This window comes from Nerophis lumbriciformis, linkage group LG25, assembly GCF_033978685.3.
Source record: "Nerophis lumbriciformis linkage group LG25, RoL_Nlum_v2.1, whole genome shotgun sequence".
Taxonomy (NCBI): Eukaryota; Metazoa; Chordata; class Actinopteri; order Syngnathiformes; family Syngnathidae; genus Nerophis; species Nerophis lumbriciformis.
Window position 1 is genome coordinate 16,494,089 of NC_084572.2, and position 26,802 is coordinate 16,520,890.

General features: G+C 41.3%; 1 protein-coding gene across 3 annotated transcripts in view; it reads right to left on the bottom strand.

Annotated features, from left to right (window-relative positions):
* Positions 1-14,254: 14,254 nt before the first annotated feature.
* dnah6 (dynein, axonemal, heavy chain 6) overlaps positions 14,255-26,802 on the bottom strand; it is a 163,908-nt gene continuing 151,360 nt past the window's right edge. For all 3 annotated transcript variants that reach the window (XM_061983898.1, XM_061983899.1, XM_061983897.1), the window contains 8 exons: positions 26,437-26,558; positions 25,252-25,381; positions 24,938-25,065; positions 20,878-21,063; positions 18,100-18,172; positions 17,757-17,908; positions 15,176-15,398; positions 14,255-14,702 (listed from right to left, as the gene is read on the bottom strand). In XM_061983898.1, the coding sequence (XP_061839882.1) occupies positions 14,599-14,702; positions 15,176-15,398; positions 17,757-17,908; positions 18,100-18,172; positions 20,878-21,063; positions 24,938-25,065; positions 25,252-25,381; positions 26,437-26,558 (1,118 nt within the window). In that variant the 3' untranslated portion in view covers positions 14,255-14,598. The remainder of the gene's footprint in view (positions 14,703-15,175; positions 15,399-17,756; positions 17,909-18,099; positions 18,173-20,877; positions 21,064-24,937; positions 25,066-25,251; positions 25,382-26,436; positions 26,559-26,802) is intronic.

Below are 26,802 nucleotides of genomic sequence, written 5' to 3' on the forward strand. Positions count from 1 at the left end.
GGGTCGCGGGGGGCGCTGGAGCCTATCTCAGCTACAATCGGGCGGAAGGCGGTGTACACCCTGGACAAGTCGCCACCTCATCGCAGGGCCAACACAGATAGACAGACAACATTCACACTCTAGGGCCATTTTAGTGTTGCCAATCAACCTATCCCCAGGTGCATGTCTTTGGAAGTGGGAGGAAGCCGGAGTACCCGGAGGGAACCCACGCAGTCACGGGGAGAACATGCAAACTCCACACAGAAAGATCCCGAGCCCGGGGTATATATATATATATATATATATATATATATATATATATATATATATATATATATATATGTATATATTAGAGTCCACAAAACAAGTCAACAGGGCAAATACAAAAATAAAGGGGAACCAAAAAATAGCACCAAAGAAATAGTCAGAAAAGACAAAACTGTCTGGAAGAGAAGCAGACAAGCAGGGAGGCAAAATATCCAACCAATCAACAAAGTCCACACACAAGTAATGAAGGACAGGAGTGTTGGCGTCCACATGTAATAATCAACTAAAAGCTTCCTGCTGTCTCTAATCATCCACACCTGCAAACACTTCTAGAAACTCCGCCCAGTTTAGAAGTATAAGCATTTCCAACAAATGGAAAAAAAAATGAGGAAAAATCCCAGACAGATGACAGGAGAAACCACATAACTGAGACACTGAGCAGCTAAATGGTATCTCAATAGCATGTGGAGGTAAGCGACGGGTGAGCAGCTAGCATTAACAGAATAAAATACATTTTACAGGGAAAACTACTAGTTTTACATGCAGAAAAACAAGATGAAATATGAACATTTAACATCACTTTTATTTGAAATGAACACACTCGATGGCGACGGGGGGCCGGTCAGCCAAAGTGCTGACACGCTCAATTTTCTTTGTTCCCATACAGAATTATTTTAGTTGTACTCAATGGAAACAAAGTACAGCTACTATGGATTCTTTGTTTGAACATTACATTCCAAAAAGACTAGTTGGGCTAACCGAGGTTTGACTGTATATTATTCATAGTAATAACGCCCACATTACCCATTTTTTTCTGACCCCATGCATACTTTTCCACTTTTTCTGCTGCATTGATGTATTTCATTCTGTGGCTTTAAAGTGAGAATCTGTTTCTTTTGTAAATACATCAGTGGTAAGTCATTCATCTTGCAGACATGTGATGAAAATGTTTCATTATATACAATGTTATGGAAAACTATATATATATAAAAAAAAAAAAAACACCTCCAAATATTATTATTATTATCCTGGAGATGCTGGAAAAGCAAATACAAGATATTTTTTTCTTCGGACAGTCAATTTGTTGGCATTATGTTTTGGGATTGTACCTTTCACATTTAAGTTAATACAGTACTAATGGTAGTTCCTGGGAATCGATGCTGGTACTCAAAAGTACCACTTTTCAGTATGTTTGTGTGCGTTCATGTGTTAATAAATATTTATTTGTCTAATAACACAATCTCCTTTTTTTATGTAACATTTAAAGGGGCAACATTTACACAGATGCCTAGAGGGCACCAACTTTCCAATGCATTTTACACAGTATATGCCGGCCCTTTACTTACGTACGTACGTACCAGTGACGTGCGGTCACTAGAGGCAGGTGAGGCCCCGGGTTGGGGAGGAGACCCTGCCCCAAGTGGAGGAGTTCAAGTACCTCGGAGTCTTGTTCACGAGTGAGGGAAGAGTGGATCGTGAGATCGACAGGCGGATCGGTGCGGCATCTTCAGTAATGCGGACGCTGTATCGATCCGTTGTGGTGAAGAAGAAGCTGAGCCAGAAGGCAAAGCTCTCAATTTACCGGTCGATCTACGTTCCCATCCTCACCTATGGTCATGAGCTTTGGGTTATGACCGAAAGGACAAGATCACGGGTACAGGGCTCTCCCTTAGAGATAGGGTGAGAAGCTGTCATCCGGGGGGAGCTCAAAGTAAAGCCGCTGCTCCTCCACATCGAGAGGAGCCAGATGAGGTGGTTCGGGCATCTGGTCAGGATGCCACCCGATCGCCTCCCTCGGGAGGTGTTTAGGGCACGTCCGACCGGTAGGAGGCCACGGGGAAGACCCAGGACACGTTGGGAAGACTATGTCTCCCGGCTGGCCTGGGAACGCCTCGGGATCCCGGGAGGAGCTGAACGAAGTGGCTTGGGAGAGGGAAGTCTAGGCTTCCCTGCTTAGGCTGCTGCCCCCGCGACCCGACCTCGGATAAGCGGAAGAAGATGGATGGATGGATGGATGGAAAAATCTAAAACTCAAACCTGCAATTGGGTGCATTTCTACACTTTATTTAACCTTTACATTTATTCTCATAGCTGTTTTTTTGACACTTACATGTCTCATCAATCAATCAAACTTGATTTATAAAGCGCTTTTCAGACATAAAAGAAATGCAACGCAAAGTGCTTTACAAAGTTAAAAACAATACCTCGTGACAAATATTCCCCATTATCACATACGTAGGCACGGACACAGATTCCAAACACAAACACACACACACACACACACACACACACAACATACACACATATGCAACTATATGGACACATGATTGCATGGCTGAGTACAGAGGAGACGTGTGAGTAAACACTATCACAGGAGCCATCTGCACCAGGAGGTCATCGGACCATGGCCACCAGGACGCTGACACAAAAGCGCCCTCACAAGCACGGCCGATAACCCCTGAGGCAGATGGCTCATCTGAGGAACGTTGGAAAATAAATGATAAATGATAAATGGGTTGTACTTGTATAGCGCTTTTCTACCTTCAAGGTACTCAAAGCGCTTTGACACTACTTCCACATTTACCCATTCACACACACATTCACACACTGATGGAGGGAGCTGCCATGCCAGCACCCATCAGGAGCAAGGGTGAAGTGTCTTGCTCAGGACACAACGGACATGACGAGGTTGGTAGAAGGTGGGGATTGAACCGGGGACCCTCGGGTCGCGCACGGCCATTCTTCCACTGCGCCACGCATAATAATAAAACTTGTAAAATAGTAAGAACCATGAAAAAAAATAAAAAAAATAAAAATATAATGAATATACAGTAAATAAATAATAAATAAATAGAACTAAATACAGTCTTGCATAACTAATGCCAATGCAGAGATTTTAAAACTGGTGTAATGTGAGCCTGCCTTCTGAATTTTGGAGTACATGCAAAGGTGTAATAACCTTTTTAGGAAGATCAGAAAGCAGGGCGTTACAATAATCTTTACGACTTGTAATAAAAGCATGCATTAGCGTCTCCGTGTAATACAGAATTAAAAAAAAAAATTTCAGTAGATCATTTTGTAACATTCTAACATGATTATCAATGTTATGTAAGCTTCTATAACATGCATGCAAAGAACTCAGACAACGTTTTCCCATTTGGCAACTCTATCCTGTAGCCACACTTCCTCGGGTAATACACTTCCGGTGTTGAGACTGTTTACAGCCGTCTTGTTAAAACTATATCATCTACCTGACTACTAATAAATAATCTTGAACGACAACCGGTTTGGTAAAAATCAGTGTTTGGATTGTACCCATCCAAATATGATTAACAGCAAAGTAGACCGTCGTCAACGTTGTGGCTGGGAGAGCGAACTGAAGCGACATCAACACTTTGGTATTATTTTAACGCGAAAATTATTGTTTAAAAACACGGATTTCCATGTTTTCACCGACCTTTGATTACACATGCCTGTAACGGACATAAGTCAGTAAGTACTAAATTCAGTACCCATCCCTACTTACAGTATGTTGGTATGCAGCAGGGTAATATTAACTTTTCCAGACATTGATTTTGACCTTTGAACCTGATATTCCTTTACTTGCTGCACAGTACATTGTATGTCAGTCATGTCCATTTCAACATTTATCGTGCAAACACACTGGCTTGCACTGAAAGACAATATTTGCTCTTTGGGATATCTTCAAATAGATCGTGAGAGTGAAGATGCGGAGAGCTTTTTCTATTTCACGCCGTGTCACATTGTAATCAGTGGGAAGCATCCTGCAAGCGGATTAGCGGGCTTATGTAACGCGTTTGTGTTCTCTTCCATGTCAGCTGCATCTTTTAATCCAATGATTTATTCTCCACCAAACCTTGTTCATACTTACTGGAACACAACAACAATTTGTAATCAACCTCATATTGGCTCCCAAATCTATAAACGTCATAAATATTAGTACTTAAATTATTGCCTGACGGACCATTTGACAGTTCATTAGGTATCGCTCCATAGTCTAATATTTGTTTAACAATAATTCAAAAATATTTACTTATTCTATGGTATATTGCTATATTTAGGCCACAACACAACAACAGTGTGATGCAGTTGTATAAATAAAAAGATAAATCAACAAAGTGTTCGCACATGAACAATCATTTGGAGTTGTTCAGATACAGAAAAAAACAAAACATTTACAACACAAACAAACAGGAAAGATAACAATAATTGATTTGTTGTTTTTTAGCTTTAAAAAATCTAGATATTTAATTGAGACATGTTTAAAAAAACTAATTACAGATATATTTGAAGTGATTAGTGTCTTCTGTGTTAAGAAATATTCACAACAAATATTTGCCATCTTGATTTTTTTATGTAATAAAATAATCTATTATACAAACCCCGTTCCCATATGAGTTGGGAAATTGTGTTAGATGTAAATATAAACGGAATCATTTTCAACCCATATTCAGTTGAATGCACTACAAACAACATATTTGATGTTCAAACTGATAAACATTTTGTTTTTTTGCAAATAATCATTAACTTTAGAATTTGATGCAAGCAACACGTGACTTTAAGGATTTCACCATCTACGGTCCATAATATCATCAAAGGGTTCAGAGAATCTGGAGAAATCACTGCACGTAAGCAGCTAAGCCCGTGATCTTCGATCCCTCAGGCTGTACTGCATCAACAAGCGACATCAGTGTGTAAAGGATATCACCACATGGGCTCAGGAACACTTCGGGAACCCACTGTCAGTAACTACAGTTGGTCGCTACATCTGTAAGTGCAAGTTAAAACTCTCCTATGCAAGGCGAAAACCGTTTATCAACAACACCCAGAAACGCTGTCGGCTTCGCTGGGCCTGAGCTCATCTAAGATGGACTGATACAAAGTGGAAAAGTGTTCTGTGGTCTGACGAGTTCACATTTCAAATTGTTTTTGGAAACTGTGGACGTCGTGTCCTCCGGACCAAAGAGGAAAAGAACCATCCGGATTGTTCCAGGCGCAAAGTGTAAAAGCCAGCATCTGTGATGGTATGAGGGTGTATTAGCAGAGGTGGGACCAAGTCATTGTTTTGCAAGTCACAAGTAAGTCTCAAGTCTTTGCCCTCAAGTCCGAGTCAAGTCCCGAGTCAAGACAGGCAAGCCCCGAGTCAAGTCCAAAGTCAAGACTGGAAAGTCTCAAGTCAAGTCCTAAGTCCTGCATTTTGAGTTTCGAGTCCTTTCAAGTCCTTTTAACCACAGACTAATATATTAACACAGATTGTGTATGCTTTTCAAACGCTGTATTTATTTATTAAAACAAGTGCATTTTAAATTGCAGGAAAGAAAATTGTGCTGACATTGCACTTTATAATAGCACTATTAACCAGTCATTTTAAACATTAACTCATTCCTTTACAGAACAAACACATTGAAAAATAAAGTGCAAATGTACTTATTTGTACAAAAGTGTTAACATTGAAAAAACATGACATATACGTGAACATAACAAAAAAGTTGTACTTTTTATATGTCAGGGCCCTATGCTGCATTGCATTTGCAAAAGACCAAATTAGCCAAGAGTCTGTCAGTCATTTGTGCACGATGGGGGCGTAGTATGATGCCACCATGGCTGAAAACTCGCTCCACTGGAGCACTGGAGGCAGGCACTGCCAAGACTCTCATGGCCACTCGGAACAGTGAAGGAAGAGTCTTCATGTTCAATGCCCAGAACAAAAGGGGGGAGAGAGTTGTTTTGGGTTGGTGCACTACTTGTAAGTGTATCTTGTGTTTTTTATGTTGAATTAATTAAAAAAAGAAAAAAAAAAAGAAAATTTCTTGTGCGGCCCGATACCAATCGATCCACGGACCAGTACCGGGCCGCGGCCCGGTGGTTGGGGACCACTGAGGTAAACAACCAACAGTATGTCAGAAAGCTAGCTAAAACGGTACACATATTCATAATATAGTATACATTTTAACTGACCTTTATTTGACTATTTTTGTCTTTTTTTAGGTGGCTAAAATACGCGGTGCTGCTGAGCGCCGTCTAACGTTACGTGTGATATATTGACTAACGTAACCCTGCTTAAAAAAAATCACTGAACAAAAAGTATGAATAAGGTAGTGAACTGCAACAGATTCCCGTGTTTGCAATAACGTTATAACGTTAGCAGTGAGTTTACAGCCTCACTGATTTAACTACACAGCAAATAAAAGTCACGTTACTTAGCCAATAAACGTTATCTTACATTCAAAACTTACCGTTCTTTGTGCAACTTCAAATGCCGGACGAAGTTGGAAGTTGTTGCCTCTCCATCAGTCATTTTCGAACCGCATGTGTTGCATACTGCAAACCGTTTTGTGTTGACCACCTCGTAATTTTTATACCCAAACAAAATTATTTAAGGTATTATTTTTTGTTCACTGGCGTGTGGTTTGGACATGTCTTCTTCGTTGGTTGTCCTGCAATTTGATTGGATGAATGCTGTGTGATGAAAACAAAGTAGATCTAATTTGATTGGCTGTTGTACTGAGACCACACCAGCTGACACACGCAACGCTGATAGACAAGTACACAATGAAAAATACGGAGCGCTCCCGAATAACTTTTTCATCTTTGGGTTTTGGGGAAAGTAGCAAGTCATGTCAAGTCATGTCAATTCAAAAGGCTCAAGTCCAAGTGAAGTCACAAGTCATTGATGTTAAAGTCTAAGTCGAGTTGCAAGTCTTTTTACATTTTGTCAAGTCGAGTCTAAAGTCATCAAATTCATGACTCGAGTCCAAGTCATGTGACTCGAGTCCACACCTCTGTGTATTAGTGCCCAAGACATGGGTAACTTACACATCTGTGAAGGCACCATTAATGCTGAAAGGTACATACAGGATTTGGAGCAACATATGTTGCCATCCAAGCAACGTTACCATGGACGCCCCTGCTTATTTCAGCAAGACAATGCCAAGCCACGTGTTACATCAACGTGGCTTCATAGTAAAAGAGTGCGGGTACTAGACTGGCCTACCTGTAGTCCAGACCTGTCTCCCATTGAAAATGCGTGGCGCATTATGAAGCCTAAAATACCACAATGGAGACCCCTGGACTGTTGAACAACTTAAGCTGTACATCAAGCAAGAATGTTAAAGAATTCCACCTGAGAAGCTTAAAAAATGTGTCTCCTCAGTTCCCAAAAGTTTACGGAGTGTTGTTAAAAGGAAAGGCCATGTAACACAGTGGTGAACATGCCCTTTTCCAACTACTTTGGCACATGGTGCAGCCATAAAATTCTAAGTTAATTATTATTTGCAAAAAAAAAAATAAAGTTTATGAGTTTGAACATCAAATATCTTGTCTTTGTAGTGCATTCAATTGAATATGGGTTGAAAAGGATTTGCAAATCATTGTATTCCATTTATATTTACATCTAACACAATTTCCCAACTCATATGGAAACGGGGTTTGTATTAAAAAAATAGATCAGGCTAGATGGTGGATATGCACATACCGGTAGTTGTGATGTAGCATTCATATCCCTGCAAAATCACGATGTTTGGTTTATTAATTTTAGTCACACAAAGTCATCCGTTAGTGCTGTCTATTCAAACATTATAGTTCCTGATCCCCTCAGAGGCTAAAATAGTGTGTGCAAAGTCCAAAATTGTGTGTACTATTGGCTGATCTACTAACCTAATAAGTACAAAAGTGATGCAGACCGTTATATTTTGTGTGTGGCAACAGCTGTCACAATGGAGACATTTATTGCACATTTTTAACACCACGGTCCAACCTCTGTTGTTTTGTCATGTTGTATAACATGCAGCACACAAATATAATTTGTACCACCTCTTCTGATCTATTAAAAGCTTCTCCTGTGTGAACTACAACAAAATCTACTCTGGGAAATACTGACACTAACTGCAATGATCCAGGGTCAAGAAAATGCATGTTGCAAAACGTTTTCCTTATAGGAGGTAAACTGCAATGATCCAGAGTCAAGAAAATGCATGTTGCAAAACGTTTTCCTTATAGGAGGTAAAATATTTAGTTTTGGTGTCTGCTGACTCCAAATCAGCCCTCAAGTCATCCAGCAGCTCGAAAACGGAATTTATTTCTGACAGTCCAAATATGTTGATTGTCTCTCTGCCATTGCATTGATCGTGTCCTTCACACCACGATGACCATTTGTGTGTAACTGTGCTAGTTTGCACGCTCAGTACCACATGGCATGATGTCATGGATGTACAACAAATGAGAATCTCCATGGTGACAGCAGGTAGTACAAGTAAAATCCTCATTTAAATATGGTGGTCTGCTACAATTTGGTACTTGTTATCAGTTGTACACACAGGACCTCGTTTACTAAGCTCCAAAAATCACGTGCTGAACAGTGTGTGCGCTCTATAAAATTGCATGTACTATTAGTGGGCATGTTGCGTGCAATCTACAAACATTGCACGCGTTATTCATAACTGGTGCAGTGCGCCGTATTTAAATGAGGTGTTTGCGTGTACTACGCAGCTTTCTCCATAGAGACACTGGATCAGTTACTGCACATTCATGTTAACATGCTTCTACCTCTACCACTTTTTATGGGCATTTTAGTAGCATTCCGGTGCATCCACAATTAAACTCAGCGCTCATGGGAGAGAAACTGTGCTCATGACACAAAAAAATGCATACTTCAAGAGTTTTTTTTTCCCATAAAGGAGATATGTTAATAATATATATATTTTAAATGTAAAAACAAAAGCCAGTAGACACCAAAACGCAACAATTGGTTTCATTTTAGTCAGCCCCAAGCTGGGGTGCCGGAGTTATATTGTTTAACTAAAAAAAAAGTCATATTAGCCTCATACAGTACATCGTATCAGTAATAAGTTCTGAAAACAATTGTACGTCTGTGCTTTATAATTATGAAGTATTTTAGTAAATAAAACCCCGGAAAACAAACAAATTTGTCTTCCTGGCGGTCAACCCCTCCAGATCCATCCACAGGATTTAGAGAAAGGAGGGTTAAGCAGAGCCCACGAAAAAGCCGACTCATTGGCTGACGCGATATTTAGTGAAACACGTGCACAGTGCGCACTTGTTTCCAGTAAAGGATGGCTGCCCAACACCTATCTGGAAAGATTGCAATACCTACACTTGCCTTTACAGCATGTACTGCTAAAAAAAATAAAAAAGAGGAATTCAGAGGAAGAAAAGAAATACGCTGTATGTCTAAAAAAAACAATAAGAGCCAAAACGTATATTGTTCCATCGTATTCAAGATGGAGGTTATTGCGGACCAGTCTTGGACTAACTTTGGATGCCCAAGTGGTTGTTTTACTTGTAGACACGCAATCTAATGTTCCATTTTCCTAAATGTTGTGTGTACCCTCTTGCGTGGCGATGTGTATTACCAATAGTTGTCATGATCCGTTGCCCGGATCATGTTTGTTTAGTTTTTGACTCCCTCAGTTCCTGTTTTGAGCACCCTTGGGGTTATGTTTTAGTTGCCATGGGTGCAAATTAGTTTCACCTGCCTCTGATTAGTGTTCGGGACGCTCATCTGCTCCCGGGCACTAATCAGAGAGCTACTTATTCCGTTTTTTTTCACCACACAGTCTGGCTTTCTTGTTTACTTTACGCAACAGTTACGTTTGATGATTTCTTACCTCTTTGCTCACGATTCCTGTGCTAAGTTTTGCCTTTGCTCCCTGTGCAATCGGCACACGTCTCTTTTGTTTTGTATCTTGTCTTTTGGTATTTTGAATGATTTATGAGAAATAAATAATTTCCTTACCTGCACTTTGTCTCTGGACATCCTGCTGCATCTTGGGAGAACGATTCACGCAGTAAAATGTGACCCAAGCGTGACAATAGTCACACGATTGCTATTCCGTGTTTGGCTTTTGAATTTAAATTTTTGCTAAATCTATTTTATAATATATGGCGATATCACAGCTAAGCAACATAAATGAGTATTTCATAATTGCAGTAAAAAAAACAACCCGTATCTGTTACGACAACATTTATTTTCTGCAATAAAATACGAACTAGGGGATCCTTCGATGCAACTTCAGACTGTCAAAGCAACTTCAGACTGTCAACAACCTCAGCGTGTGCACGTAAAGCTCTTGTGCATGATTTCGTGCACTTCCATAGAGGAGGAGACTGGGAGGGACTATCAGCGAGGAGCGCAGGGTGGGGAGCAGGATTTACAGTTTGAATTCTGCCTGGTGACAGGCAGAATCCCCAGCATTAACTCACCCAGCGTGCAGCTATAAAATTATAAAAGGATGTTGCTGAATAGATGATATTATTATAATAATAATAATAATTCATTTTATTTATACAGCGCTTTTAAAAGGCACTCAAAGTAAAATAGGGAGCGCATATATGACGTGTGACATCTGGTTTTAACATGATGGAATAAAGTGTGAGGACGACATGACCAGAATGAGGGGATGGGCCGAGGGGACAGACAGATAAGATGGGGTTGGTTTTACAGTACAGTGGTGAAGCTGTAGGTGTTACTAGTCAATCAGCTGATGTTTGCACACTGTATTGTATGTTTGATTTGAAGATATGTGAGCCAAGTTTATTTGGGTGAAGTCCATCTGTAACGATTTGGTCGCATGGTGATGCGGGGGTCGTTCTCCCAAGATGCAGACGGACTCCCGACACAGCGTGCAGGTAGGAAATGATTTATTTTACCAATAAATCAGGCAGGAACAAACAAAAGGGGGCTAGGGTGGGAGCTAGAATACAAAGAAGAGCCTAACGTGGAAACTAGCATACAAACAGGAATCAAATTAACCGTCGTCAACTGTTGCCTGAAGCAAACTAGGAAGCCAGACTGAGTGTGGAAAGAAACAGGCATAAATAGCACTCTGATTAGTGCCTGGAAGCAGGTGAGCATCCCAGACACTCAGGCAGCTGCAACCAATAAGCACCCATGGTAATCAAGGAGATACAAAACAGGGGTGCTGAAACAGAACTAAGGTAGTCAAAACTAACAGACAATACATGATACAGGCTATGGATAATAACAGTACCCCCCTTTAAAGGACAGATTCCAGATGTCCCTAGAAAGAAAAAACTCAGGTAGTTCAAAAGTCAGAGGAGTGCAGAGGGAGGTCTTGGTGGTGGGTCGTCAGGCCCAGTGTCCCCGAATCCACCGAGGACGAGTCAGGTGGCGGTGACAAATGGAACGCCGCTGCCGCAGGCGAGGCGGGCGACCATAGATTGACCACATCCGGCTGTCGAGAAGGTGAGCGTGAGTGGCGCCAGAAGTTCAGCAGCCGAAGGGTTCTACGCCTACGTCCTGGGCGTCGCTGCTGTTTGCGCCACTGGCGTCCATTAATTGACCCCTGAGAGAGCCGCGTGCGGACGCCTGATGGCCGCTTGCGCAGCCGGCCAACTGGAGGTCAGGAAGGCGACGATGCTGGCGATGAGGATGAGAAAGAGAGTGGCGCCGTGGGAAGGCCCGCCGAAGAAGATGGCGGCGCCGTGGGAAGGCCTGCCGAAGACGATGACGATGGGGGCACCTCTGAAGCAGGCGAAGGAGGCTGCCGTGGTGCTGGCGCGGGGACCAGCGCAGGTGCTGGAAGCAGCCTTGGTACAGGAACCGGAATCAGCCGTGGTGCAGGAACCGGAAGCAGCCGTGGAGCAAGTACTGGTGTGGGAACCAGTCGTGGAGCAGGTACAGGTGTGGGAACCAGTCGTGGAGCAGGTACTGGTGTGGGAACCAGTCTTGGAGCAGGTACTGGTGTGGGAACCAGTCTTGGAGCAGGTACTGGTGTGGGAACCAGTCTTGGAGCAGGTACTGGTGGGGGAACCAGTCTTGGAGCAGGTGCTGGTGTTGGAACCAGCCTTGGAGCAGGTGCTAGCCGAGACTTTGGCGGAGGTGGCCTGGCTGGGGGTTGCGGCTTGGCATGCCGAAAGACAGGTGGCTGTGGCCGGGCCGGAGGTTGCTGCCTGGCTGGACTTGGACGGATAAAGAAGGGAAGAGCCAAGAAAAGCAAGTTGCTTGGCCTGGATACAAACAACTTTGGAGAACTTAAGAACAAGACTGTCTTTCACCTCAAGCTGAGACCTCAGGTTTGTGATGGTATCCTGCAGTTCCCTGTAGTTTGAAACGCTTCTTTTCAAATCGGCCAACTCTTCTGTGAGCTTAGCAATGTGTTGATCATCTCTGTATATCTTTGTTTGCAGTTAACTAGCTAAGCTAGCTGGCAAGATAAGCTAACAGCAAGCTAAGCCTGAGAAGCTAAGCCTAAGAAGAGACCCTTCAAAATTGATTGAGGTTTTAATTATCTTTAGTTTAAGCGCCAGAAAGACTTCAAGCAGGACAGGTTGTTTGTTATTCCAAGTAAATGTTTGAAGTATGAAAGTATGCCTCAACCCGAAGCTCCGCTGGGGCCCGAGAAGCCCTTTTGGTGGATATGGTAATTGGTAATGGGGCGACTGAGCAGATGACTTCTTGGTGGAGTTGTTCAGAATGCATCAACGCTTAACTAGCCTTATGTTCGAGAATGCGGATATGTCAAAATTCCTATTTCTGACAGACCATGCAAATGTCGACACACACACATACAGTCGGACAAAAAAGTCCTGTCTTTTCAGCATGAGCACCAATCTAACACCCATGAGTGTAACTGTGTCACTTTGCACATACTTTTCAAACGTGCTTTAATAAAATGCAAAATATTGCTCGCAAAACAGTGACGAGTGTTGATGAACCACAATCCACGTGCTGTATAATATATTTGCATCTTCTTTTCCCCATGTGGGCTTTTTTGATGATCAGCACATACTGTATTTTGCATAATAATGAAGTCAGAGACGCAAAATGGATTGTATGTCTTATTCTGCAACACACGTTTAGCACACACGCATAGTAGATCAGCTTTGCATGTGGTAAGAAGTTTGCACGTGTTTTGGTACACGCAATCTTTAGTAAATCAGGCCCACGGTCTTATGCCCACTAGTAGTACACACTATTTTATACTTGGTACACATGATTTAGTACTTGTTATTTGAGTCTTAGTAGATCAGACTTAAAGACACAAAAACATTTCATGGCACAGGTTATTAAATTTTTTGTGTCGCAGGGGTGCACTCACTGTCACATGACAGACAGTGACAGACCTTCAGTATACTGTTATTTTGCAATCCTTTTTTATTTGATTCCTTTGTCTTTTCTTTGTTGTCATTTGTTTTATTACCTGCTTACCATGCTTCTGTTGTTGCAAACACTTCCTGCATTTTGCTTTCATGTCACAGTGTTGCAAAGTAGTAACACAATAGCAACACAATGCGTAAGCGAGGCGTTCTTTGGAGTGATTAAGGTTGGCTCTGATTGGTGGGTCTGTTGTGCCAGGTCAGCTAGAAAACATCACTGGGGACTTTGATCAGCAGACCACGTGTAATAAGTCACACACCTGACACCCCCCCCCCCCCCCCCCCCCACACACACAAACACGAATGTTGTTTCCGGCCACATGGCACTATATTTAGAAAAATATTTTTAGTTGTTTTTTTTAGAAGTAATAAATTATTTATATAATTGTTATTGAATACATAAATGTATGAAGTAAAGGGAAACTTGACATATTTATGATTATATTTTGGTGAATATTGAGGGGTTGTATAATTATGAAAAATTACAGTCTTGCTACTTTATATTAAAATTGTCCTTGTCTTGCAAGCAAAAAAATAAATACATAAAACAGCACCAACTAATTTGGGGGGGGAGCATATTTTAAGGATGCCTAAACAATGCTTACAAACAATCTGCAATGCAAAAACAATTAAATACAACTAAAGTACCTACAATTTATTGACAAACTTAATTTAAAGTCAGTTTTAATGTCATGACCTCCTGAAGGTTAAAGCAAAAATGTTTTGGTGTTGAAGTGAAAAACCTGAGAGATTTTTTTTTCTGAGGTTGAATGCAGAAAGAAAGTTGTGAGAGATGTGTAAGTTATGGCACTAAAAGGTGAATTTAAAAAAAACAACTAAACAAAAAATATAAAATCCAACAACCTGCTTGTATTGACACTTGTGATTTAAAATATTTTACTGATGCTGACTGATAACATCAGCAATACTCACAAGACTGTGAGAGAATGGCTTCAAGATAGTTTACAGTATATAAGTTATGTAGCATAACTTGACAGATGTGTACAGATGTTGCAACATATTTCAGTCTGTGCTGTGACAACTCTTATCATATCATCACGTATTCAAGTGATGATATGATAATATATCTTCACATGTTTTTGACTCAGATTGTTCCTTGACAATTAGTTCATTCAAAATATGAAAACATGCTTTCAAGTCACTTACTAGTGATTATACTTTTTCAAAATTCACTCAGTCGTCCAACTGACACAACAGAGCAGAAGCTTTGGAGATCCAGTAGTCGCTGGAACGGTTTGATGGAAGCAAGACCGTCACAACAAAATTTGTGGAGTGTCCTGAGGGAGACAATAACAATAAATAACTCGTCATACATTTCTTATATGTACATCATGATAATATATACATAAATAGTCATACATTACTGATGGAAATACAATAAACTCTTGTTTATCGCTGGTAATTGGTTCCAGACACGACCGTACACGACCGCAATAAATTAGTTTCTGCTGAGTAGGAATCATTCAATCTAAATTGTCATTGCTAGAGCACAAAATACCTATTTACTACCTTATAAATATATTTTTCAACATTAATAATGCCCTCTTTACATGAAACAACACCATTTAGTCACCTTTAAACTCTTAATCCAATATAGTAATGCTGCCTGAGGCTGAGCAAATCAGTGGCCACGATACTGAACATTGTGAACTGATTGGTTTGGTCTCATTGAGTAGCCATTACTACTGTAGTTTTGATATATTAACTTCATCTAGCTGTTGTCATGTATGTCACATGAGCCAAAGTGTACCTGTAGTAGAAAGTGTTCCTGCCCTGGCAGATGTCTTGTACAAGGGAGCGTGATAAAGACCAGGTTCAGCCTCATAATTCTGCTGCGGTTCAAAATGCATCACTGGCAGAGTGGAGTTCATCACTCGAGGTAATGCGTCCTCAATAACCATGTTGTCATCATCCCAGCGACTGGCATCCATGAACATGCCGTGAACTAGCACGCCATCTCCTGGCGCTGGCATCTGCATCACAAGTAAGCACCTTCATCACCTTCTATTCTGGTATCAACAATTCAACTTTGCAATATGTTGACATTGTCATGATCCGTGGTCCGAATCATGTTTTGTTTAGTTATGTTCTGTTAGTTTTGGACTTCTTTAGTTCCCGTTTAGGCTCCCTTGTTTGTTTTTGTCACCATGGCGACTTATTGGGTTCACCTGTCTCTGATTAGTGCTCGCCCGCTCACCTGCTTCCCGAGCACTAATTTAAGTTGCCTGGCTTCATTGTTTACGTCACGTTCTGACCAAGTAAGTGTTCATGTTCTATGCCGTAGCTTCTGCTAAATAGTAGTTTCATGTGTTTTAGGCACGCTTGCCTTTTTGTTGTGTTTTTTGTGTTTTTGGTAGTTGGGTGATTTATGTTGTTTATATTTATGAAAACGGAAATGCTGATTATCGGTCCTGCTAAACACCGACATTCATTTAATAATACCACCTTAACATTTGACAACCAAACAATTACACAAGGCGAATCAGTAAAGAATCTGGGTATTATCTTCGACCCAACTCTCTCGTTTGAATCACACATTAAGAGTGTTACTAAAACGGCCTTCTTTCATCTCCGTAATATCGCTAAAATCCGTTCTATTTTATCCACTAGCGACGCTGAGATCATTATTCATGCGTTCGTTACGTCTCGTCTCGACTACTGTAACGTATTATTTTCGGGTCTCCCTATGTCTAGCATTAAAAGATTACAATTGGTACAAAATGCGGCTACTAGACTTTTGACAAGAACAAGAAAGTTTGATCATATTACGCCTTTACTGGCTCACCTGCACTGGCTTCCTGTGCACTTAAGATGTGACTTTAAGGTTTTACTACTTACGTATAAAATACTACACGGTCTAGCTCCGTCCTATTTTGTCGATTGTATTGTACCATATGTCCCGGCAAGAAATCTGCGTTCAAAGAACTGCGGCTTATTAGTGATTCCCAGAGCCCAAAAAAAGTCTGCGTGCTATAGAGCATTTTCTATTCGGGCTCCAGTACTATGGTATGCCCTCCCGGTAACAATTAGAGATGCTACCTCAGTAGAAGCATTTAAGTCCCATCTTAAAACTCATTTGTATACTCTAGCCTTTAAATAGACCCCCCTTTTAGACCAGTTGATCTGCCGTTTCTTTTCTTCTCTGCTCCCCTCTTCCTTGTGGGGGAGGGGGGGGGGGGGGCACAGGTCCGGTGGCCATGGATGAAGTGCTGGCTGTCCAGAGTCGGAACCCGGGGTGGACCGCTCGCCTGTGCATCGGCTGGGAACATCTCTGCGCTGCTGACCCGTCTCCGCTCGGGATGGTGTCCTGCTGGCCCCACTATGGACTGGACTCTTACTATTATGTTGGATCCACTAGGGACTGGACTCTCACAATATTATGTCAGACCCACTCGACATCCATTGCATTTGGTCTCCCCTAGAGGGGGGGGTGTTACCCACATATGCGGTCCTCTCCAAGGTTTCTCATAGTCATTCACATCGACGTCCCACTGGGGTGAGTTTTTCCTTGCCGCTATGTGGGCTTTGTACCAAGGGTGTCGTTGTGGCTTGTGCAGCCCTTTGAGACACCTGTGATTTAGGGCTATATAAATAAACATTGATTGATTGATTATGATTTATATGTTTATATTATGTTATCGTATGCCATGTGTTTTTATTTTGTTATAAAGTTTTATATGTGTTCATATTATGTTATTATGTTCGTTTTTTGGCCTCATTCCTGTGTGAATCTCATGTGTGACTGAAGCATGCAGGACTTTGCCTTTTTCAGAATCACACTTCTCACCTCCATAGTATAAGGAGCGGACTAGAAAAGGTGTCTCAGACATTGCTGTCTCACTTCACCCTGGCCAGCAGACCACAGCTGGTGGGATCCAAGCTCAAAAAAGCTGGTGCAGGCCATACATTTTTCTGGAGTGGACAGGCTCCAGAAAACCGACGTGAAGCTTTGTAGTGTGAAACAAACTTGTCACCAAGCTAAGTAGTCTTCCACGGTGCATCAACAACCGACTTATGACCCTAAAGTTATCACTTACGATTTTCTGATTACCAGCAGTCTATCGCCTCCCTGTTCATAATAAGACATCTTGGATGCACCCCCGTTCAAAGCACTGGTATCTAATTATGCTTTAGTCAGGAAAAGAGATAGGCAGAATGTATGTATAACCTGGTCCATTGTTTTGATGACAATGAGGATTCCTTAGCGAGGTCCCCAGGGAAAGGCAGCACAAAAGCATCTGTAAATCTCAAAAATAAGATGTCTTGCTTCTATCTATCTGTGCACATGCATGGTACACAGCATGAATCATGATGGTTGTAAAGTCTAGTACCTCCTTATCCATCTCCAGCTCAGCACTGCTGCCTGCATTGCGCGTTGCCTCGGCCACCGTGCTCTGGTCCCTGTACAGGGGCAACATGTTGAAGCGGAAGTTGAGCTCGTCGATGGGCAAGTTGTACTGGCGGGCATGATTCTGCAGGACTGCTGTTAAGCATCAAAAAGGAGAGAATGTTTGAGTGTACTTGAAAGTGTTTTCTTCTCCATCGGTATTCTCAAAATACTTGGTGAGCATTATAGATATAATATTAACAATGTAAACTATGATTCCAATTCATGGATGGAAGTACATTCTGGCAGCTTTGATTCACTTTAATGGTTGATTTAAAACATTTTACCAGTTAGAAAGCCCTGAGGGAAGAAGAATCCGGAGATCCAAAACGATTTGGGATGACCACGTGTGATCCAAGACTACAACAGAGAAATGCAAATATAGATGTATTTGTAAATTGGTGCATGGTTAATGTGTATCAATGTATTGAGGTCATCATATTAAAAATGATGTAAGTGACACACGCTGACTGAACTATTGAACATAAGCGACGTCATGAAATTATGATTAGACTAGACTAGACTACATGATGATTATTAGAACACACAATACTGGGAGGAGGACATGCAAATGTAATCATTCAGCACTCAAAATGTGATTCATCAAACCTGAAACTGTTCGGCAGCTGCTGTTTTGCATATATATTTAATAAATATTAAAGAAAAAAAAAAGATAAAAAACATGACAGAGCATGTTGGAGCGTAGCACTGCTAGTCTGCATCATACGGAAGCAGAATGAGTCGATAACGCCAGTCAAGAACATGAAAAATAATATCTAAACGGCAGACATTTATCTATGAAAATATGGAGAATCTGCTGATGGTGTGTTAGACGCAAAGCAGCCAAAAGAAGATACTGTAAAAGTCCATGTTCCAAGGCAGAGATGGGCTAAATATGGCCTGCCGGCCACATCCGGCCCGTTGGTCTTTTTAATCCAGCCCGCCAAATGTTAGACCAGAATTGAACAAAGATCTGTTTTCATAATTGCCACAACAAAACTGATACTAGACTTTGACGCACTGGAGGACTGAAGGTCGGCTTCAACAGCTGACCTCCTAATTTTAACTACACATTAGACACTCTGAGGGCCTTGTACACATGCACGGGGAGATTGGGGTTCGGGAGTACGGCACACCCCTCATTGCCTCTTCAGCCGGCGCGGGTTGCGGGGACTGCGGTCTGGTGGCCTGCCATTCCCGGGCAGAGACCTCGCTGAGGGTGTGAGGCTTTTATTCATTTATTATAATATTGTTATTTTTTATTTATTTATTATTAATATTTCTATTTTTATTTATTTTTAAAAATTATTTTTAACATTGTATTATTTATTTGTGTGACGTCGCGCGGGTCTCGCTTCCTGTTGGGTGGGGTCCGTGCCCGTGTGGCCCAACCTTGCGCTGTGGGGTCTGTGTTGGTGACTTGATGCGGTGGGGGCGCGGCCGCCTTGTCTGGTCTAGATGCTGTGTCTCGGTTGTTTGGGCGGTGGTGTGTTTGTGCGGGTTTGGGTTTGGGTGGTGGGGTCTTTTGGTGGGGGAGGTGTTAATGTCTCTTGTTTGCATGTTGGCGTTTGGGCTGACTGGCGGGCTGGCGCTGGCTGGTGTCCGTGATCTTGTTGGCGTTTGGTTGCCGGTCGAAGTTTTTTCGATCGCTTTGATTTGATCGAGTGGTGCTGGCTGTCTGGGGGTATTGCAGCTGCTGTTTCTGCTGCCGTTTGTTTGTGGTGTGGGCACCCGTGGCTGCTGGGTCCGGTGCAGGGGGGTGGCTGATGTTGTGACTGGTGCCAGCGCGCGCACGTGGTGGTTGTCGGGGCTGACAAACTTGCCGGCTTCATACTCGTTTGTTGTCGTGTTGGTTGGCTTGTCAGGTGTGGGCCTGGGATGCCCTTGCTCCCTGCTGCGCCGCCCTTCGCGCCCGGTGTCATGCCGTCCTCTGGGGCGGGCTTGTCGGGAGTTGTCCCTGGGTGACAGGAGTGCGCGGCCGGACCAGTGGGGCTTGGGGGAGGGGAACGGCTGATTCTCAGTGGGCAGTGGGTGACGGGACTTGATCGCTGTCCCGCCGGCCTGTGTATGGATTTGTTGTTGTATATATATATATATATATATATATATGTGTGTGTGCATGTGGATGGATGGATGTAGGTATGTATATGTGTGTGTATGTGTATGTATGTATATGTGTGTGCATGTATGGGTATAGGTATGTGTGTGTTTATAGATGTGTATACTGTATGTATGTACCGGTATGTATGTGTGTGTATAAGTATATATGCATATGTGTGTATGTGTATGTATATGTATGTATGTATATGTATAAGTATATTTCTGGGGGTACGCTATGGGCCTGCTTGTCAGGCGGGGGTCGACGCCTCAGGCTACTGCATCCGGCCTGCGTGTCTGGAGCTCCTGGGTACCACCATCCATCCTTTGCGGGTGCCCGTCTTAGTTGGGGCCTGCTGGGTCTAGTCCCAGCGTCTATTGTGGTATCTTGGGGCTGCATAGTATTCCGAGGTGCTGCAAGTCGGCCAGCTGCTGGGGTAGTGACCTTGTGTGTCAGCATGTCTGCGATCTTTTAATTCACGACAATGGACTCCGTCAGGGGCAAACTAATGCTTCCGGGATAACATAACAAGCGATCTCATTGGAGACCAAGCAGTCAATCAGCATACATTTGTCTAGTTCTCTGATTGGTTGCCTTTTCGATACAAGAATAACACTGTGTGTCTGAATTTGTGTGAGCGTAGAGCAGAAAAATCTGAGTGAGTGTAGAAATGAAAGTTGAATGCGCAGAATGGTGAGGTTAAGGGACGGAAGAGGTGGCGCAAGAGAGCGCATCCATCTGACTGCAGACAGCACTAATTATTGAGTGTTAATATGGATAAAAGCAAACAAATAAACACTTTTAATGTGCACAAAATACATTGATATTCGACCAAAAAAAGAAGAAATTGCGTGATTTAAATTTATTTTAAAAATATAATGTCTGTGCTTGCAAAACATATTTTTCTTTCTTTTAAATCTGCCTTTGCGACCTCAACATTAAGACACTAAATTAATGCCATACAAACCTCGACAAAGTAGATCCTGAGGTTCAGGTCTTTGACCCAGCCAGCCAGGCTTTTAAGAGAGGGGTAGGAGCAGTTTGACCAGTGGGAGGGAACCTGGTTGTTCACAAAGCTAGTGTAGATCATGTCCATCTCCTCGGACATCACCACCAGACCTCCAATGGCCTTTTGCAGAGTGATGAGCGACACCTGCACACAAAAAACATTAACTCATGGAGAACCTCTGGAGAGCAAAACTATAATCTGGACTTTGGCCAAGTACTAAGACTAAATAACAGTATATACTAATAGTAGGGGTGACCCCATTGGCGCCGATAGGCTCATTTTAGGGGGCTGAAACCCCCCTAAAATATTCTTAAGCCTTCCTAAATATTTGGTGTGATTTATTATGAATATCCAGGCGTCAAAACGTCGCACGTCCTGCAGTGTTTACGGAAGTAAACATGTTTTAGTTATCGTCGTCTCAGTACTGGCACATCTGTGGCAATTTCAAGGATTCTGTGCATTTAAAGTCAGCGTTTTCTGAACCGCAGAAAATAATTATGAAAGAAGATGTCTCCCGCAGTTTTGGGGACATATGGCCTCGATGTCTGCCTTGAAGAGTGTGTTGGCGATCAGTGGTAGAACATTGATTGGGGTTAGTTCCTAAAACATTATTTTCGCCTGTTTCTGCTATAATCAACTAATTTAATTTGTATCCGTCTATTTCGGTGAATAATGATGTCGCTTATGATAAGCGTCATCGTTCGCACTGAAGTCGCATCATAACACTATCTGATTGATTTGTAATATAACACTCATAATAACAATGCCTATAATATTGCTGACAGAAAAATAACTTCCATACTGTGTAAAAAGAAAATCACACTACTACAGCTTTGCAGTATAAGTGTGTTACTTAAACTTAATTGATGTAGTTTAATAGCCTTATTGTTACTTCAGAGTAGTGTTTTGGGGGCTCTGATGGATGCACTGACAGACTCATAGTCAAAACGGTGGAGTTCTATGGGTGTTTTTTTATCTTCGCTTTTATTGTTTTTACCATGAATGGCAGGTTATTGGGATAGTCCATATCACCCATCCGTACTGGCCAGAAGTGGCCTATGGGCCTTGAATTTGACACCTGTGGTCTAAATGCCTTAAATTACCAGTAGAGTAATAACAGGAAACTAACAATATTGCTTTCAACCGTTTCGATTTCTTCAGTATTTGCCGTGTAATGCTAATACAGTAACAGCAAGTTGAAAGCAAAAAAATCTTGCAAGTGCAACATTTCTGAATCAAAGAGGTTGTGCACAGACAACATACCTTTGGGTGGACATCCAGACCCCGTTTTCTAGGCAAAAAAGTTTATTTCCACCTGTACCTCCTCTGTTTTCAGGTCAACTCTGTAGTGCTGTGCAAGTTCGTTTACATTGTTATCATATGTGCAACGTTTCCCTGTTTGCAAGTTGTCTGCGAGCTTTTCCATACAACAACATTGTCCTTATGTGGTTGGGCCATCTGATGCTTACTAAAGATGACTGAAGCTTTCTTACACGTCCACTTTCAACCATTTGGATGTACTCATTGTTTGTTGTGTAATTCTAATACAGTGCCAAAAAGTTTGGAATAATAAGATCTTGCAAGTGCAAAACGTTTTTGCTCGCACGCTTCATGCGCTTGGGTCAAGGAACCTCCTGGGGGCTAAGCCCCCCCCCTGTAGTGACACCCCAAGGTGTCCTGATGCTTGTTTACATTTTTTATAAAATGATTTTACTAAAAAAACAGAAAAGACTAACCATGTCCTCGTTCAACATATTGCATCATGAATTTAATTATTGTGACCACCTGGTATCACCAAAACAACTTTTACTACTTTATTTTAATTTCATGACGGCATAAATCCATTCCAGATGGTTAAAAGTAAAAATGCTTGTGTTTTTCATACCTACTATTGTTCCCTGACTAGTTTCACTTCATTAAACCATTGTAACATACCGCACTACACAATAATACAAGTATGTATGATTCCTGCTGATATCGGCCAAAATTCAAGGCTCCAATATCGGTATCGTGTCAGAAGTAGTGTTGTCCCAATACCAATATTTTGTTACCTATACCAATATTATTTCAATACTTTTCGGTACTTTTCTAAATAAAGGGGACCACAAAAAAATTGCATTATTGGCTTTATTTTAACAAAAAAATCTTAGGGTATATTAAATATATGTTTCTTATTGCAAGTTTGTCCTTAAATAAAATAGTGAACATACAAGACAACTTGTCTTTTATTAGTAAGTAAGCCAACAAAGGCTCCTAATTAGTCTACTGACGTATGCAGTAACATATTGTATCAGAATCATAATCAGAAATACTTTATTAATCCCTGAGGGGAAATTAAAATTTTCAGCACAATTCCATTCAAGATTCATTGTGTCATTTATCATTCTATTATTTTGTCAAAATTATTAAGGACAAGTGGTAGAAAATTACTTACTAATCTACTTGTTCATTTACTGTTAATATCTGGTTTAGAGCTGTCCGATAATGGCTTTTTGCCGATATCCGATATTGTCCAACTCTTTAATTACCGATACCGATATCAACCGATATATACAGTTGTGGAATTAACACATTATTATGCCTAATTTGGACAACCAGGTATGGTGAAGATAAGGTACTTTAAAAAAAAATTAATAAAATAAAATAAGATAAATAAATTAAAAAAAATTTCTTGAATAAGAAAGAAAGTAAAACATTGTACAAACAGTTACATAGAAACTAGTAATGAATGAAAATTAGTAAAATTAACTGTTAAAGGTTAGTACTATTAGTGGACCAGCAGCACGCACAATCATGTGTGCTTACGGACTGTATCCCTTGCAGACTGTATTGATATATATTGATATATAATGTAGGAACCAGAATATTAATAACAGAAAGAAACAACCCTTTTGTGTGAATGAGTGTAAATGGGGAAGGGAGGTTTTTTGGGTTGGTGCACTAATTGTAAGTGTATCTTGTGTTTTTTATGTTGATTTAATAAAAAAAACAAAAAACAAAAAAAAAACGATACCGATACTAAAAAAAACGATACCGGTAATTTCCGATATTACATTTGAACGCATTTATTGGTTGATAATATCAGCAGGCCGATATTATCGGACATCTCTAATCTGGTTACTTTCTCTTTAACATGTTATATATACACTTCTGTTAAAATGTAATAATCACTTATCCTTCTGTTGTTTGGATGATTTACATTAGTTTTGGATGATACCACAAATTTGGGTATCAATCCAATACCAAGTCGTTACAAGATACATTGGTCATATTCAAAAGTTCTCATGTGTCCAGGGACATATTTCTTGAGTTTATAAACATAATATGATTTTTTTTTTTAAACAAAAGAAGATGTTGTGATGCCAAAAAATATCGACATAATCATAGTAGTATCAACTAGATATGCTCCTGTATTTGGTATCATTACAGTGGATGTTAGGTGTAGATCCACCAATGGCGTTTGTTTACATTGTGACGCCGGTGAGCTACGGTGTGTAGTGAAGCATGTTTAGCTATTCCTCATCCTGCAGGGATGATACTTGTAAGAAACTTACTTGTTTTGTCGCCATGGAGACCAGGATTAGTGATTTAGAAGAAGCTAAAACACTGCCGACTGAGGCTGAACTTAGCCGCTAGCTAGCTAGCCATGTCTTAAAGCACCTCTTCCTGAGGGTGTTTCAGTGTTATAACTTCACCTTTATCGTTAGTTTTAAGCCAAAATGCGTCCATTCTCCCTTTTCTGTCTACACACTGTGCCTGCTTGTAAGAACTCCGTGATTGTGCACTGCCGAACATGCTCGTCTGCTCGTAAACCAGCAATGACACGACGTGAAGACGACGGGTGCGTGGGGGGGTGGTGGACCGGTACTTTTCAGAGGCGGTATAGTACTGAATATGATTTATTAGTATCGCGGTACTATACTAATACCGGTATACCGTACAACCCTAGTCAGAAGTAAACCAAAGTTGTGGCAGGTGATGATTTGAATATTTTATTATTATTTTGAGGTGTACATACCCTCAAAAGTCGAGACAGTTTGGTGAATCGGTCGGCCTCTTGGCCCAGCACAGTTGTCAAGGAGTTGACACGACCATTTGCGTCTCGCTCAAAAAGATATTCAAGCGCCTCATCCATATCAAGACGCTCTGTACGTACACACACACACACACACACACACACACACACACACACACACACACACACACACACACACACACACACACACACACACACACACACACACACAGTCAGACAATGCATGATACATTTCAAACATGATGACAAAAAATACTTTTATACATGATAGAAAATATTGCTGTGTGTCTCCATACCAGGTAGCTTTGCAAATATAGCGTCAGCAAGCTCACACACAATCTCGTCATTACTTTTGCCTCCCAGTTGGGCTGAAGAGCGAGGATTAACATCCAGAATGGTGTTGATCAGATTCATGGTTTCTTGGCGCTGTGTGGGCAAACAAACACATGTGCAGTAGTGGAGGTCATTTTGCACTATGTAATGACTCCAAATATGTGCATCAAATAGTTGAAACTGAGGAAGACTATTTATTGGGGTGTATTAGTAGATGCAATTATAACAGTACATGTATTTGATTTTTTTGGTGTAAAGCCTTCACTTTAAAACAATTGTGTAATGATTTCCCTCATCACACACATTTTAAGTGTGGGACAGGAAGTATACATCAGGGTTACTGTGCACAATACTGAGTAGTGTGACTTAACCCTAACCCAGGCCGACTAAATTTGTGCATCCCAGCCTTTATTGTCATGGCTAACAAGAGAGCCAAGAGAGCCAAGGGGAATCCAGAGCTTGAAAACCATCTTCTGGCAATAAGATCTCTTGTTTCTGAACATCTTGTGGTTATGCTTGGATGTGTCCCTTTACAGTGTTCTGCTATTGTTCAGTAAAGATCGTGAATAGGGCTACATTTACCTACAATATATCTAGCCATCCATTTAATACCGCTTATTCCCTTCTGGGTCGCGGGGGGCGCTGGAGCCTATCTCAGCTTCAATCAGGCGGAAGGTGGGGTACACCCTGGACAAGACGCCACCTCATCGCAGGGCCAACACAGATAGACAGACAACATTCACACTCACATTCACACACTAGGGCCATTTTAGTGTTGCCAATCAACCTATCCCCAGGTGCATGTCTTTGGAGGTGGGAGGAAGCCGGAGTACCCGGAGGGAACCCACGCAGCAGGGAGAACATGCAAACTCCACACAGAAAGATCCCGAGCCCGGGATTGAACTCAGGACTACTCAGGACCTTCGTATTGTGAGGCAGATGCACTAACCCCTCTTCCACCGTGCTGCCCCATAATATACGTATGTAATAAATATAATAGTAAATATATATGTAATTGAATATGCTCCTGTACAATTTGTATTTGTAAATGCTCTCACTTCTAATAGTTGCTTTCTCAAAATGTGATTTATTTCAAGTTGATGTCATTAAACAAATGCTAGCCCTATATATTCAGTACTGCTCCTTACCTGAAAGGCCAAGTTAGCATTCTCATGCATGCCAAAGACCTCGGGGTCATCAATTATGGGAAGATTCTCAATGTATTCAATATACAAGTCCAGTGTTTCTGACTCTGGGGCAAAGTAGATACCTACGTTTTATACACACAAAGAACCATTGGATTAAATGAATGCATGCATTGATATGGGCTAAAACTCATATTGTGATGTATATTAAAGATACTTGCAATTACAATTAAAATATCAAGATGTATTATTTTGTATGTAAAATATAATAAAAGCATTTTAAAACAAGTTACAGGTCTCTCCTTTCTTGGCTGCTAACATGTGATTGTTCAACACTTAATAGTTTCACAGCCTAAAGAATAAATCATT